General features: G+C 41.2%; 2 protein-coding genes across 8 annotated transcripts in view; one reads left to right on the top strand and one right to left on the bottom strand.

Moving 5' to 3' along the window:
• WARS1 (tryptophanyl-tRNA synthetase 1) overlaps positions 1-13,120 on the bottom strand; it is a 40,863-nt gene extending 27,743 nt beyond the window's left edge. The window contains exons 1-2 of one of the 3 annotated variants that reach the window (XM_033951540.1): positions 12,872-13,004; positions 4,259-4,467 (exon numbers count right to left, since the gene is read on the bottom strand). In XM_033951540.1, the coding sequence (XP_033807431.1) occupies positions 4,259-4,372 (114 nt within the window). In that variant the 5' untranslated portion in view covers positions 4,373-4,467; positions 12,872-13,004. Of the gene's footprint in view, positions 1-4,258; positions 4,468-12,756 lie in introns of all 3 variants that reach the window. The other 2 variants (XM_033951541.1, XM_033951539.1) reach the window with 2 other exon arrangements.
• WDR25 (WD repeat domain 25) overlaps positions 13,115-17,400 on the top strand; it is a 260,069-nt gene continuing 255,783 nt past the window's right edge. For 3 of the 5 annotated variants that reach the window (XM_033951544.1, XM_033951543.1, XM_033951542.1), the window contains exon 1: positions 13,118-13,356. The gene's annotated coding sequence lies outside the window, so the exon portion shown is untranslated. Of the gene's footprint in view, positions 13,357-17,400 lie in introns of all 5 variants that reach the window. The other 2 variants (XM_033951546.1, XM_033951545.1) reach the window with 2 other exon arrangements.

Below are 17,400 nucleotides of genomic sequence, written 5' to 3'. Positions count from 1 at the left end.
TATTTTTTATATACCGCCCAACCAATAGTTCTGGGTGGTTCACATCAAGAGAACTGTTACATTTTAGTGAAATTACAGTCAGAAAATACATTTAGATAAAAATACAAAATCAGAGAATATAACTATAAAATTAGCATACAAATCTTTCAAACAGGTAAATTTCCATCGACTTTGTAAATGCATAATAGGATTGTGTTTGAGCAATCAAAGAACTCATCCAAGAATTCATTTTTCCAGCTTGGAATGCAAGTGTCTTTTCCAAAGAACTCTTGAAACGACATGCTTTTGGAGTGGGATACATAAACATACCAGAATTTCTTGTATTCTTACTTGACATGTATAATTTAAATTGAGAAGATAATACCTGTCGTCTCAATTTAAATTATCCCGAAGAGTGCTTTAAAACAAATGCAACCAAATTTAAAAATGACTCTGGCTTTGAAGGGAAGCCGGTGGAGCTGCAAATATCAAAGGTACTGCTGCGTTCTGTACTAGACACAGTTTGGTAAGTGTTTTCTTATATGACCCCAAATAGATAATATTATTCTTCTCTTTAGCCTCAATACTTGGAAGGAAGGGGAGTGGGGGTGTAAAATACTCCAACATCCCAATCATGTTTCTATCATAAAATATTGACATCTAAGGATAGTTTGACCTATCTTATTTGCCCAATTTCACTCCTGGCACAATGCTATAGAACCCAGCTGATTCTTGTTTCTTCTCCCACTTATTTGAACTCTTGTCTAAACTCCATTCAATGGGAGGACATCCCATGCATCCACCACCATTTCCATGAAGAAAGTTTGAATCCTGGGAACACTCTACCCAGGAAGCCTGACTCCTTGTTCTAGTTAATTTTTCCCTTTCAATAAAGGTTTGCTCCTCATTATACCTTTGAGGTATCCAAATGCCTCCATCATGCCTCTCTCCCTCATTTTGTCCCTTTTCTAAAATATACTATTTACAACATATCATATAGTCTTTGAGGTGATTTAATAACATTACTACTACTAATCACTTATATAGTGCTGAAAGGCGTATGCAGTGCTGTACATTTTGACATTTATAGAGATGGTCCCTGCTCAGAAGAGCTTACAATCCAACTTGGACAGACAGACAGACATGACATATAGGGTTGGGGATGCAGAACCCAAGGTGAGAGGAGTTAGGATCAACATTGTTGATCATAATAAAAAATCATAACGAGGATACAAGACATTCTGTATTAACCCATATCTAGACTATTTTTATTCTAGTTTCCTATATTAAAATTGGTTTTGTAACACCACCAATTTTTTTTAATTCTCAAAGTTTAAACAGAACAAAGCTAGGTTCTGGCTTCATTCTTACTACCTGGGAAATGACCAGCAGCACTTGTCTATTTGTGCTAAACAGAATTACTATAGGTAAACTACCTACCTAGAAATTTTTTCAGAACTGATGCTTTTGAGTGGAAGACAGACTTCCTAGCTGTGCAGTGACTGAAACAATCTACCTTTTATTCCTGAAATAGGCCAATGGACCGAAACACATACATGTCGATTCCTAATAGCCGCCAGGGACCTAGGCGCCGGTCCTGGAGGCCGTGTAGTGGAAGTTATTTTTTTTATGAGGGTTTAATTGGGTTTTTAATGGTGTAACCAATTATTGTGCCACTTAAACCCAATTAGGTTAAGCAGTGGTAGGGCGGCTTTTGGTGACTCCTGGATCACACATAAAGCTTCCATTCTTAATATCAAATGTAAAAGCAGGTGGTCCTTTTATAACTAATTCGATATTCTTGAGGGTATAAAAGAAAAAAAGAATACATGGTAGATCTAGGTCATATGGTCTACTATTCCTTTCTCTGCCTTAGAGATCCTATGTACTTGTCCCAAGCTTACTTGAATTCAAATACAATCCTCATCTCTACCACTTCCACTGGGAGGCTGTCTATGCATCCACCACTCTTTCCGTAAAAAAGCATTTCTGTAGACTACTCCTGAGGGTTTCACCTTCATCTTAACCCTCGCTCATTCCAGATCTTCCTTTCAACTCAAAGACACTCACCTCCCGTGCATTTATGCCAGAGATATTTAAATGTCTCCATCATATCTCTTCTCTCTTGCCATTCTTCCAGAGTATGAATATTGAGGTCTATAAGACTGTCCAATAATATAACCAGATTCTGTCAGACCAAAAATATACAGGTCTAAACAAAAAATAAGTTGCAATACATTCTGTGTTTAAGATTTTGAATTTGAGCATGAAGTGAGCATTAATGAAGAGGTTGAAATATTGAACCGGAGGAGTTATTTTGAGTATTTAAAAAAAAAAAAAAAAAAGAGGCAAGATGAAAAAATATATATCAAAATGATTGCCGAATCAATAACTAAAAAGTTTTGGGAGTTTTTGAGGAAAGAAAAAAAACTTGAGCCGAGTCTGCTGAGACATTTATACATTGGTCTAAGCTTCAGACTTCTGAAGTCTTTTTTTTTTTTTCTTTCTAAATTAAATTCAACCAAGGGATAAACATATGTATTTCAAGTGGTATTGCAACTATTGTTTGTTGAGACTTTTATATTTTTGTTGTGAAATCTGACTCTATACACTTTATGATGGAGACCACTGACCAATTACAAGTGCTGGATACCTTTCTCTATTGAATCAAAAACTGCTTGGAGGATCTAAGGCAGGCCAAGATTGTTTATCCAATAAACACTTATATAAATTCAACTTTATTTCTGGTTTGGGGGTATTTTATATCAAGTAAGTCTGTAGCCCTAATTTTACTATCCATGCCTCTTTTACATCCCCAATTAAAACTCCTTTTTCCTTTCCTATAGGAAACCAATCAGTTCAGTTCAATTAAAATCTTGGGGACACGCACACTGTGATGTCATCAAGCATTTTTAAAGCTGCCTTGTCATTGGTTAGTTCTCGAGCTAGTTTAATTTCTTGCCTAGCTCCTACAGCGAAAAGCCTTATCTAATATTTACCCCCCTCTTTTACGAATGCATAGAGCAGGTTTTAGCGCTGGCAGAGGCAGTAACTGTGCCAACGCTCATGATGTACTTATTACACAGAAATTTACATAACATACACTCTGAATTCGGTGTACAAAGTTCAGTACCAAAGAAAGAAAGCAGGCATGAAGAAACATTCGTTCATCTCCTTGTTATAAATATAATTCATATAGGGCCAGATTCTGCAACCGGTGGCGGTATCAGCTGGAGCTTCCAAAACAGGTACCAGTCGCATGTCAATCAAGCACCTGTGCCGGTTGCACAATTGCAGCCAGGTCAAACACAGGTGCCGGAAATGTAGGCCAGGGTTTTGAAAGCTTACACTTCCGGCTTGATGTGAATCGCGCCTAAGGTCATTTCCGGCGTTAAATCACACCTCCATTAATCTTAGGCGCCTCCGCAGATGAGATTCCGGTGTTTGTGGATGCCTATATTTTTTTAAAATGCAATTTTAATTGCTTTTAAACAATGCAGTTAATTACTGCGTCGCTCAAAGGCAATGAAACCAGTTAAGTTAGGCAGTGGTAGGCCGCTTATCTTCCGGTGCCGCTTCCAGAATTAGGGCCATAAAGTCCATATTCACCGTTATTTAATGTTTGGTAAGTTGCATTATGACCATTCCCATGATCATTACAAAGACCAGGCCCACATAACAGTGTACATAATATCTAAATCTTCAACGACGTCAGCGGATCCAGAACACTGCGGCTAGGTTGATCTTCGCAAAAAGCAAATTCAATCATGTTTCCCCGCTTCTGTCAAAACTTCACTGGCTTTCGGTGATTTCTAGGATTCACTTTAAAAGTACCTGCCTAATTTTCAAGATCCTACATGGCATTCTTCCTCTCCTAATCCCACTCTCCTGGAATTCTTCGAGACCTGACACTACCAGATACGCCAACCCCCTCGTTAAAAGGTGTCACGTATGAAGGTAAATTAGGGAAATCCCTTTTCTTCAAATTCACTGAGCTTTGGAATAACTTCCCTGCCCCGCTGCGGAATCTAGGCTCATTCCAGTTATTCAGAAAGCATCTGAAAACCTGGCTTTTCTCCAAAACGTAAAGCTATCTATTTAAAATGTAAAACTAGCTATCATCTTCATAACCTCTAATTTCTTATGTCCTTTCCTTATTTATTGAATTACCTGTAAACCGTGTTGAGCTCTATCTTTATGGAGATGATGCGGTATACAAACTTAAGTTCTAGTTTAGTTTAAAGGGTAAGATACAGTGCAGGGAAATTGGCAAAAATACCTTTGAGGCTTTTGCTGTTTTTAATGATCTGACTTTGTCTCCTTGCTCAGTAACCCGTTGAAACAACTGTAGTGGAGATGATGAACAAGAGTCACAGTTTTGTAAATCTCCCATTTTGCAGGTGTATATAGGAGCATTAACAATTATCGGATGTATAACTGTATCTTCTGAGCTGTTCTTCAACTAGTTCAACCAGGTGTATGGAGGACCTGCAATGAAAAAAACCACAAATACACTATAGATATGCATTATCAGTTAGGAAAGAGATCTATTAAAACTAATCTAAGCCTTGAGTTTACGGACCGTGTCATCTCTATAAAAATAAAAGCTCGACTTGGTTTACAGTAAATAAAATAGAAAAAAAAAACCCAGTAAGCTGAAGACTTTACAGGCATAGGCGGCAGCTAGGTGAAAAGAATGCAGTCTGGAAATGGCAGTGGAGGAGAAGGGTACAGCTAAGAGCAGCTGATCTGAGGAATGGAGTTCTTTGGGAGGTGTATAAGGAGAGAGAAGTGAGGAGAGATACTGAGGGGCAGCAGAATGAACACACTTGTAGGTCAGCAATAGGAGCTTGACCTGTATGCGAAGGCGGATAGGGAGCCAGTGAAGTGATTTAAGGAGAGGGGTGACATGAGCATAGCGAGGTTGGTAGAAGATGAGTCGTGCAGTAGAGTTTTGCACAGATTGCAGTGGGGAGAAGCAGCACTGTGGGAGACCAGTTAGAAGTAAATTGCAGTAATCTAAGCATGAGATTACAAGAGTGTGGACAAGGGTTCGAGTAGTGTGCTCAGAGAAGAAGGGTGAATTTTGGTGATGCTGTAGAGATAGAAGCAACAGGCCTTACCAGTTTGTTGATGTGCGTAGAAAATGAGACATTGGAATTGAAGACAACTTCAAGGTTGCGAGCAAAGGAGATACATATAGATATTATAGTTTCTTCTCTGTCCCTAGTGGGCTCACAATCTAAGTTTTATTCCTGGGCAATAGTGGGTTAAGTGATTTGCCCACTGTCAAAAGGAGCTGCAATGGGACTTAAACCTTACTCAAGGTCTAACCACTAGAATAGTTCTCCTCTAGCATCCCTTACAATCAAAGTTAAAAACTATCCATCCTTTGCTTTTCTAATAACAATTAAAAGGTATTATGATATCTTTCATGATACCGGTAATTTGAGCCATAACAAGAGGCCTGTCTTGAGCAGAAATATAACAAATCACTCCTAAAATGAAAGCAGGCATCAGACTATATTTGCTGCTTATATCTTTCAGGCAAGCCCAATACTAGTTTAGCCTTGAACTGCAACTATATTTTCCAGCAATAATGCAGGTAAAATGTCCTCTTTAGATATATCTGAAACTCTTTAAGCGATAATTCTAAAGACCACGGGCTATTAAACCAATTGCTGTCTTTTCAGATTAGCACTTTGGTTAAAAAGAAATATCATATTGGGCCTTTTATTAAAGCTTAGCGCATGCTAAATGCTTAGATGTCTATTTTATACCTCTGGGTTTCTTAGCATTTAGTGAAAGCTAATTCCATTAGAACATGGGAAGATTAGGTTCTTACCTTGATAATCTTCTTTGTGGTACACTGGTAAAGGAGTCCTAATGATAGTTTATTTCCCCCTAATCATTAGTTGCTTACAGAAGGATGTCACTCACATTTTACAACTCTGCCTCTTTCCTCAGTGGACTGTACTGCCACCTTCAGTTTGTACCAAAGCAGTCGATCATCACTCTAATAAGGGAAATAAGGAGGAGGAGTATGGGGAACCTCCCCAATAAGACATTTCTGTTCTGCTCTGTAAGAAATATAATAAACAATGAACAATGTTAACAAGAAACATTCAAAAAACTAGGTGGAGTGAACCACCTCTCTGAGTGCAACCAGCAGTAACACATATGGAGCTCTTACAGTCTCACCCTTTTTATGTATTACTATTTTATTTTAACAAATGATCTATTCCTTTTCTTTTCCGACTGACAGAAGATCCCCCACTCCCCTGGAAATATACGAGTACATTTGTCTGAAGCAGGTGAATCAAACAGTGACAGGGTGGGGCATTAGGACTCTTTTATCCATATACCACAAAGAAGATTATCGAGGTAAGAATCTAATCTTCAATTGGTTCAACGGGTAACGGTGACATAGCAAAGCAGTCCCTTGTGTTTAGGACGGGACAAATGAGCCTGCCTGCAATACCAAGGACCCAAAAAAGGCATCGTTTTGAGCTGCTACTTCTACTCTGTAGAATTTCTTAAAGGTATGGAGAGTGGACCATGTAGCTGCCCAACAAATCTCCTTGGGTGGAAATGCTCTGGCCTCTGCCCATGAAGAAGCCACACTTCTCTTGGAATATGCTTTTAGGGATAGAGGAGTTTGTTTACCACAACCAATGCAAACCAAAAAAATCACCATTTGAATCCATCTGAAAATGGAAACCTTAGAGGCTAGCCTGCCCCGTTTAGTCTGACAGGTCAGAACAAAAAGATAATCTGAGAGATGAAAGTCATTGGCCTTTTCGATATAGCAGAGAAGCACTCTTTTTACATCCAAGGGACAAATTTCAATACCTTATCCTACTTCCTCGAACCTGTGATATGGAATGCTGGTAAGCAAACCTCCTAATTAATGTGGAAGGATGAAACAAAAGAAGGAACAGTATTCAGGCTATTACCCACTTCTGTAATCTTGAGGCACAGTTCTCTACATAAAAAGGGCTTGCAATTCCAAGACTCTTCTTGAAGAAGTGATTACTACAAGGAATACCATCTTAACAGTGAGGTCCAGCAGCGACGCATCCTGGAGAGGCTCGTATGGAGGTTTACTGAGACCTTTCAGCACAAAGTTGAGATTTCATGAAGGAAAAGGTTGAAGTACTGGAGGGCACAACTGCAGCACCCCCTTAAAGAATCTGGTCACATCTGGATGGGAAGCCATCAAACCCTTTTCCACTTGAGCTCTAAAGCACGAGAGTCTTGTCACTTGCACTTTAAGTGAATCCACCGATTGTCCCTTCTCAATCAATCCGGAGCCATTAGGACTACCAGTCCCAGATGGTTCGCTATTCAGCGGATGACTTGGCCTATCATGGGTTACAGATTGAATATGTATAAGAGCATTTTCACCAGCCATGGCTGAACCAAAACATCCAAGGCAGTGCTTCCGGGCTCAAACCTTCGGTTGTAAAATAGGTCTGCTTTTTTTGTTTATGGAAGAAGCCATTAGATCCATGGTCAGTCATTCCCAATGCTGAAGAATGTGGTTGAAGCTTTTCTAGATAACAACCACTCCTCTGGGTCCAAAGTCTGTCGGCTAAGGAAGTTGGCTTGCACGTTCTCCACTCCCGCTATATGAGGTGTGGATAGTGCCTGTAGCTGAGCTTCTGTCCAACGAAATAACAACTGGGCCTCCAACCGTAAAGGTGCCCTCTTGCCTGTTGACATAAGCCACAGCCATGGAATTGCCAGAGAAAACCCTTAGTGCCTTGCTCTCTAGGGATTTCTCCATTGTCTGTAGCGTCAGATGAATGGCCCTTAGCTCCTGTCGATTTATGGACCATTTTCTCTGAGAGATGAACGACTAGCCCTGAATCGGATGCCCATTGCAATGGCTACCCCACCCATACATTCTGACATCTGTCATCAATATCACCCATGAGGGAATATGCAATAGTATGCCTTTTAACAGCGAGGCTGGATGTAGCACCAGTGTAGGCTTTTCCGTGTTTCTGCCGTCCAGAGGAACAGCTGCAGAGTGAATCCGTCTGCAGGGTCCATCAGGACAATAGCAAGTACTAGAGAGTGCACATATGAACCTTCACCCAAGGTTTATGGTTGTTGCCTTTATGGTTGTTGCCATTGATCCTAGAACCTGGAGGAAGTGCCAGGCCATGGGAGCAGGCATGTTTAAGAGGCCTGATATTTATTTTGCGTTTGTCAGAGCATATCATAAAAACACCTTCTAAACTTGCTTGCAGAAGAAAAAAATGAAGGTGGCAGTATGGTCCACTGGGGAAGAAGGTGGAGTTGAAAGCTGTGAGTGACATCCTTCTGCAAGCATCTTGTAATTAGGGGGAAATAAATATCCCATATGCCATTCCTTTAATTTCACATCACATATGGGGCCCTTTCATTAAAGCTTAGCTTGTGGTGCAATGGGTAAAGGAGTCCTAACAACAGATTCTTTGAACTGAATCCACAGGTCTATGTGGCATCTCCAACACATCCTCTCTAAAAAGATTAGATGCCGGTTTATGTTAAGAGCTACTGCAGTTTCTAAGTTCAATAAATAGTATCATAGTGCAGATAAAGACCTGCATGAACCATCCAGTTGACCTGACAGTTACATTCATTATAAAGGCAATGTTGAACCAACAATTCAGTACGTTATTACATTTTACTTGCTAAGTTCCACTGTAAGATGTCTTCTCCTCCCCTTCGAGATATGCAAGACCTGTACTCAAACAATATGAATGTGGTATACGCATACTGGCTCTTGATCCATCTTTGCCATCTTCATGGCTCAGATCGAAAATAAGCCTCTCCTGCTCCAGCCCTACTTCCCAGCTACTGAGGAGCCATCCAAAACTTACTCCTGCCCATCCCGATCCATATTGACACATTTGAGACACAGACTATAGAAGGCCTTAAAGCATCGGCTTTGCTTCCTCACTGCTGGAGTTGCCATCGACGCTAACACCAGCCCATCCTGATCTGTCTTGCCACATAAGGGACACAGACAGTAGAAGACTTCCGGCATTGGCTTTGCTTTCTTACTGCTGAATTTAAAATGAGAAATTTAAAATTCCAGCAGCTGGGAAATCCAAAGAAAACAGCAGGTGTGTATATAATCCCTTATAACTATTTAAACAAAAGCTTGGCATTTATTCGCAGTAAAGATCTAAGATAAATTTCTCTCTTAATTCTAGACTTCATATTGCCTGTGCTAACTTCTGAATGTGTGTTTCTGTGTATATAAAATTTATGAAATCTGCTTTGAGAGAGCCAACATTTAAAATGCTTTTTGTAGTCAGCTGTTTTAACTATCTTACTACTTTCAAGACCATGGGACCTTTCCATTTCCAAAATTTTCTCTTTTTTTTCACTTTATATTGCCATCCTATATTTATAGCTTCTAGATTTCTGAGTCAGGTCCAAGTAGAGTCTATGCATAAATTACATTATGTGACAAATTTGCATACATTTTAATTATTTTTCAAAAAATCTTTATTTATGTCTATATAATTTTGTTTGCTTTACTGCTGTGTATGGGACATTGATGCTGGGAGAGGAAAGAAATGACAGGTACCACGAGGGAGAAGGAGAAAAAGAAGGAAGCAGGGATCTTAGTAGCTTGGAGGAGGAGAGGCTGGTATTACTCTCTCAGCTTCAGCCCTGCTCTCTCTTTCTCTTTGGGATAAGGAAAAGAACCACGTTGATAGCAACAAAGTAAGAAAGAAAATGACTGCTGATAAAGTCCATACGGCCTATCCATTCCATCTGTTAATCTCTATTACCCCTTCCTTAGAGATCCTATAGAATCTCTATATACAGTATAATCAAAAAGGTTTTAAGAAACAGAAAAATGAAGGTAGATAAAACCATATAGCTTATTCAGTCTAATCATCTATTCTATACCATCAACTTTCCTTTCCTCTCATTTAGCGATCTTTTGTCTTCTCAGTGGCATCCTGGACCACATCCTCCTACCTGAAACTGAACTGCTGTTTCAAGCCAAAAGGATCACAAACTGCTGTGTGACTCAAAGTGCTAGATGGCTCCTAGGGAGCAATGAGGATGATGCAGCTTGATGAACTGCCACTCATGTCCTCATTTCCATTGCTCTGACAAGTAGAGGAAGGGGAGGGAACTATAAATGTGCCACTGGACAGCTGCTGACACCTCCCAAAGCCAGCTGACCTCTTGTCTCCCATGGCAGTTCTAGCCATAAGAAACTGACCACTTTTCTTAGATATTCCAGCTTTTCCACTGAAATCTTAGGGGATAAGGGCCTCTGCATTTCATATGCTTATATATCAGTACAACCTCATCCTTTGCATTTCTAGTCACTAGATTTTTAAAAAAATATATCTGGTCTTGCTCTTCTTTCTATAAATGCCTTGTCCTCTCATTATTTTCTGTTTTATGTATAAAGGCATAGAGTTATGCAGATTAGCGTATTTTATTGTTCTTAAGGTGTTTTTTTTTTTTTAAATATAAAAGACCATTATTATTATATTCTGTACATCTGGGATGAAGTTCTTTCAGAAAGATGACTGACAAATTATAATAAATGAAAATTCAACTTGCTAATTTTGCTTTGACCTGATAAAGGAAGTACAGTTTTGGAAGCCCATTTCTCAGGGTCTTAGAAACAAGCTCACCATACCATTCTCTAACATCCTTCTCTTTCAGCAATTTGTTCTAGAGATGGAGGAGAATGGTGGGAGTACATGGTGACTGCATTTATTCCCTGGTGGGTGCATAATCCCACCCCAACCCAAGAAAGCCTCTCACTCTCCTCCTCCACTCTATTCCTCCCTCCTCCCCCCATGCAATCCTGATTGCACTCCTCTGCAGCCCTCTTAAGATGATCTGTTCCTTCTCTCTTCTTCCTTCCTACCCATTCAGTCATAATAATAATAATAACAGCTTATATACCGCAATACCGTGAAGTTCTATGCGGTTTATAAAGATTAAGCAAAGGTACAAATTGATTGACTTTAAGAGGGGAGGAAGAAAGAGGATTAATAGGACAGGAAATCCATTTTTGAGGAGAGAGTGATCAATAGAACAAGTTAATCGCTATAGAGGGGAGAGAGAAGAGAGGATCAGTTGTCTAGATACTTTAGGAACAGGTGTGTTTTCAGACGTTTCCTACATTCCTCATAAGTAGTGGGCGTAAGCAATTGTTCTAGGTCTTTACCCCATGATGCTGCTTGGTGCAAGAGAAGATGTTCATGGTGTTTTTTCAGTATACAACCTCTCACTGGAGGGGAAACGAAGTTGGAATGTGAGCTTCTCTTGTCATCTTCCATACCCACCCTCATGACCCTTTTTGTGGCACTGCCATTCAAACACAAGCCTGGATCATATCTATCTCCTCCCCTCCTAACCCGTTACACACTGGATCACCGGTGAGGGAGAGCAGAGCAATACCAGATTGCAGTGGTCGGGATGTATGCGTGTGTGTGCCAATGCAAAGGTTGGCTCAGGCCATCAACAGTCCCTCGAGCTGGCCTTGTTCCTAAGGCAAAACATTTACAATCTAAGGGATCCAGCTATTAACCTGTTCTCCACAGACACAACATAAAGGAAGCCTGTTAAGAATTAAAGTTTGAAGGCGAAAGGCACTTCACTTGGGGGAAAACAGGATTTGAGCCCTGGTTTTCCTGGTTCTTTATTAACATTTTGAAAATATAACAGTCATGGGCCTATTACAGAGCACATTGCTCAACCATATTAAAGCACACACGGCCAATAGTTCCCTTTCCTGATTCTTTTTTTTTTTTAAATATTCTTTATTCATTTTGAAAACTTACAGCAAGCGTACAGGAATATATCATTAGTAACAACAATAACACTTGTAATTCTCATATAATTCTACAAACATAAAAATTATATCCCGTCCCACCCACCTTCTTTCAAATATTATAATCAATTATATCATAAATATAATATAAACACATAATTTAGTGAAATTTCCAGAAAAACTCCCTCCCACCCCCCAATGTGTACATATATTCATCCAAAGAAAATGATGTTTACTCCTTACAATATCGTTCCAATGGCCCTCAGATCTTTATAAAATTATTATAGTTCCCTTTCTGTTTGCAATTGCTCTTTCCATCTTAAAAATATGGCATACCGAATTCCACCAAAATGTATAATTAAGATTAGTATAATTTTTCCAGTTATTGGCAATCTGCTGAATAGCAACCCCAGTCAAGATTAATGATAGTTTGTTATTATGTAATGTAATGTAATGTAATTTATTTCTTATATACCGCTACATCCGTTAGGTTCTAAGCGGTTTGAAGAAAATATACATTAAGATTATAAATGAGAAGTAAGAAGGTACTTAAAAAATTCCCTTACTGTCCCGAAGGCTCACAATCTAACTAAAGTACCTGGAAATTAATAAAGAAGAGAAAATAAAGATGGTTGAAAAAAGAAAAATTCTATGTGAACTTATAGGATGGAAATTAAACTGACAGTGAAGAACTGTATGAAAAATACATATGGAATGCAGTTAGAGAGGGTAGGTTACAATCTATTTATGGTATTTGTTTAATTGGAAGGTGTTAAGGTGGGTAATTTGGTAATAATAATAATATTATGTGCTGATATTTGACTTTTTTCCTCATAGACATGCCAAACAGAATAGTATCATAGGATAATGCAACATGGTTTCCCGATTCTTAATCCTGCTGCTCTAACCATTCAGCTAGAATCCAGCTGTTGGTTAAAACCCCAAAAGAAACCACTTCATCCTACCAAAACCTCTTGTCCTCCTCGGCACCAAAGAACGCCGAACCCCTGCAACTGACCCGGAGCCAAGTCCCGACCCACTGAACATCAAAGAGCCTCTCCCCCAGTGCTGGGAACTCACCGGGACGGCGGGAGCCGAGGGGCGTCGTCCCCGGCGCGGTCCTCCTTCAGCACCCGGCACCCGAGCTCTGACAGCACGTTGCGTCAGCCACGACCAGGGCGCAGCACCAGAAACCTTCCGGGCGGAAACGCAACCTAACAAACGCCGAGTCCCGCCGGGAAATCGTTCCCCGTCCCGGCAGCTGCAGAGACCACGCCCCCCCCCCCCCCGCATCGGCGCTTCTGCCAGTTTCATCGTCACGGGGTGGGGCCCGGTGCGGCAAGCATTCCGGATACGGTCGGAGTTGTTTTCGGGAGGGGAGAACGGTGGTACGAGCTCTTGTTTCCGGGAGGGCTGTGTGCAGGACGGACCAGAAGTCCCAAAAAGAAGCCTGACGTATGTGAGGAGCTAATCGCAGCGCAGAAAACAGGTGCGACGGAGGCGGAGGAGTTTCCTGGTCCGGTTTAGGACTTCATGGAGGATTTATTGCTTGCCAGTAGACCTGGGTACGGGCTCCCGAATGCAATGGCTCACTTGTCAAACCTTAGTGGCCCTGTGCTGGAGTTAATAAGCCTGACATTTCATGGATCGCAACCAATTCCGCCTCCTGTGGTTGCTTCATTCATTCTCTCTCTCTCCTTCCAACCTCCTCTCCTGCTGTATCTGCCGCCCATCCAACACTGCACTACCCTACTTCATGCTCTTTTTTTTCTCTGCCACTCTTCTTTCTAGAGGACTGTCTGGGTGTCTGGACGGATTTCCCAAAATACAGCTGTTTGTGGGGGGTTTGGAAAACCCCGAGCACGGGGCTGCGTCTGAAGGGGCTACCATGCGACATGATGTCACACGTGTGTGATGTCATCACATCACATCCATGTATGCTTGGGGGGGGGGGGGTGGAACAGGGCAGGGTCACGTTTTCTTTTTTCCATTTAAAAATCTGGTTACCTCCTTTCCATAACGCTTCTCTATAGGGTAGGGGTAGGGAACTCCGATCCTCGAGAGCTGTATTCCAGTCGGGTTTTCAGGATTTCCCCAATGAATATGCATGAGATCTATTTGCATGCACTGCTTTCAATGCATATTCATTGGGGAAATCCTGAAAACCTGACTGGAATATGGCTCTCGAGGACTGGAGTACCCTACCCCTGCTATAGGGCTACCAGACGTCTGGGAAAATCCAGACATGGTCTCTTTTTAGAGGACTATCTGGGTGTCCGGATGGATTTTCAAAACCCAGCAGTTTTCTAGGTTTTGGAAAGCCCCCGAGCTTGGGGCTGCATCTGGAGGGCCTCCAAGCATGCACAGAGGACCTCCAGATGCAGCCTGGACAGGAGGTTTGTGTAGGGGCGGGGCTGGGGACAGAACAGGGCAGGCCACATGTCCTCTTTTTTTTACAAATCTGGTAACCCTACTTCTCCAGCCTTCCCTCCATGTTGTTTCTCCAACCCCCTCTTTTCCCCTTCCGATATTGATGCTTCAGCCCCTCTTATGCTGTTGCTAACTTTCCCTTACAACCTCTCTCTTCAGCGCCCAACTCCCCCATCTACCTCCTCCCCAGCTGCTGTAATTGAATCTTTGGCGAGCTGGCAGTGGAAATAAGGTGAGCCTGCTGCTGTCGGCCTGCCCCACAAGCTGACGCTCTGCAGTGACTTCTTGTTCTTGCTTAGGCGGGACCTGTAGAGACGCAGCTTCTGGGGCAGACCAATGGCAGCAGGCTCATCTCATTGCTGCCTGAAGATTCAATTACAGTGGCCAGAGAGGAAGTATGTGGGGAAGTCGGGAGAACCAGCTAAACCCAGACAGACTCCCCCATTTGGAAAAAAAAATCATCCAGACACCCTGACAGTTCTCTAAAAAAGAGGACATGTTTGGGTTTTCCAGAAAGTATGGTAACCCTATGTGGAAACTTAACAGGTTTCAGAAGTCTGTGTAACTCAGTAACAAATCCATCATTTTTCAGATACAAATGCATTCCACGTGGTTCTCCCTTCACTATCCGCAGACACTCTCATTATTCTTTTATGATTTTAAAAACCCTTGACATTAAAAAAATACAGTGTAAATATACCACCAATCTTGGGATCAGCTTAATGTTTTATTGAAAATAAATACACCAGGCTTAACATCCAGGGGTGTTCTGTTCCAAATCTCACAGCTGCTCCTTCTGATCTTGGGCAAGTCACTTAACCCTCCATTGTCCAGAGTCACAGGGAGCTGCAGTGAGGGGGTGGATTTTAATTGAGATACAGTGCTAAAATAATGAAAGAATAAAAAATAATAGCAAGAAATACAAATTTTGCAAAATTATAAATTAAAGAATTTAAAACAGCATGCAGAATAGCAAAACAGTCTTACTGCCTACTTCAGAGAAGCAAGTCTAGATTTAAGAGATGGTGACAAAGGTTCTCGACACCTATTTTGTTAAGTTTTGGATATGAATATTGTGAGCACATGAGTACTTTAAAATTGTGTGGCATATAAACAAGGACCCTATGAAAAACAGTCTACTACTCTTAATAAAATCTATAAGAAGGATCATTGCTTGAGTGAAAATTTTATGCGAGGCTTCCTTTTATTACATATTTTTTTGACTTGAATATTGGTAATTATATTGGTCTGTGGGATTATTCAGTTTTTGATTAATTGTCTAGTATTGGATGGATTTATTGATTTTGGAGTACAGGAGGAAGCAAATGCTGCGGATATGGGGGAAGAAAGGCAAGGCAATGGATGTGGGAAAAGGAGGAGAAAGTAGGGAAGAGGACATGAAAATAGATACTGGGGATGTAGGACACAGATCAGAGTAGCTAGCAGCAGAAGAGTCAGTTTATTCTTGTACGTTGCTCTTTTACTTCCAAACTGTGCTAGCAACAGTCATCATTTTGTCTGGGAGAAGTGACTTCCAAATTAGCACAAAGCAATGAGGGCCAGAGTAGGGTTACCAGGCGTCCGGATTTCCCCAGACATGTTCTCCTTTTTGAGGACATATCTGGGGGTCCGGATGGCTTTTCAAAACCCGGCACTTTGGGTTTTGAAAAGCTTCCCATCAAAATCGCATCTGGAGGAGCATCCGTGTATGCGCGGACGCAACACAGTGACTTTACGTGCATATGCGGATGCTGTCTGGGGAGGCAGGGCTGGGGGGCATAACGGGTTGTGAGAAAGGTGGAATGGGGCAGAACTGGGCAGGCCTGGGGGCATGGCCATGGGTCCGGATTTTCTTCGGGTAAAATCTGGTAACCCTAGGCCAGAGTGAGGCTTGGTAGATAAACTGAGAAACTTCAGTTTGATTCACCGTTCATGCTGTGATCTTTAGAGAGTTCATGTAACCTCCTTAATTGAAAAGAATCTCCATGGATTGTGCATCACTATAATAATAATAATTTTATTCTTATATACCGCCAAAGCCATAGTAGTTTGAGGCGGTTCACAATAAGAGGAGCTGGACAATCAGCGAAGATAGGTACAAAGAAGGTATTAAAGTTCATGAAGCGGATACAGGAAAAAGAGAGCAGGAGCCCGCTGCAAATAATCAGCGAGAGTGGGGCACTGGACAGACATCAATTCCAGTAGGCCAAGAGCAGAGAGGAAATGAGAGAACGTGGTAAAAATCAGATGGAGTAAAGCGATAGGGCAAAGGGAGCAATTAGGATACAAATCGGTTGAACAAGTTTGTTTTTACTAGTTTTCTAAAACTTAGATAGGAGGAAGCGTGCGTTATTAAGATGCCCAGCCAGTTGTTCATTTGGCCTGCTTGGAAAGCAAGGGTTCTGTCTGGGTATCTTTTGTATCGGCAGGCCTTTATTGATGGGTGGGTGAACATATGGACTCTGCGTGTAGGTCTGCTGGGGCAGTCCAAGTTGATTCTATTACCATAAAATAGTTTGTTATGTTTAATGGATTAGAAAACCATTTTAAATAAACACTGCAGTTCTCAAAATGGGTATTTTTACTTATACTAGGACAATAATGAACTTTGTTCCTAATCCAGGTTATGTGGCTCATGATCTCATTCTCTCAATTTACTGCTAATGTTTACTGTAGTTCAGGCCGTTCCCAAGTTACAGACTCCCGACTTAAGTACCAACTCGTACTTAAGAACGTGGTTGTGGCTTCATTTGATTTCACTGAGCAGTATTTTCAGTGGAATTGACGCCTACACTTCTCCTGCAGCAGGATCAGGAATTATACATGGCCACATTAAGAACAGTGTGTGGTTGTGCATGCTGTACCTTGGAGGGCTGCATTTGAGCCATCTTCCAATATTCCTAGCATATGTGAAGAGAATCTCACTCTTCTTTACATCAAAATAACCCAATCCAATCTAAACAATACAATAGCGCTGGGTGTATTGTCAGTATTTAAAAAAAAAAATCTTTCTCAATCCAATTCACCAACAGGAGTATGTCTTCGGAATTCAGATTTCCACCTTTATCAAACAGATAAACAGATTTTCTTTTTTTTAATCGCTGACGGCTATGCTGTGATGTCCAGTTCCCCCGACCTTGAGAAAGTCAGGCGAAACGCGTCGGGAAGGGGAATGGTCT

The sequence above is a fragment of the Geotrypetes seraphini genome, chromosome 7 (genome assembly GCF_902459505.1).
Source record: "Geotrypetes seraphini chromosome 7, aGeoSer1.1, whole genome shotgun sequence".
Taxonomy (NCBI): Eukaryota; Metazoa; Chordata; class Amphibia; order Gymnophiona; family Dermophiidae; genus Geotrypetes; species Geotrypetes seraphini.
Note: the sequence above shows the minus strand (reverse complement) of the source record. Positions and strands in the feature narration are given on the sequence as shown.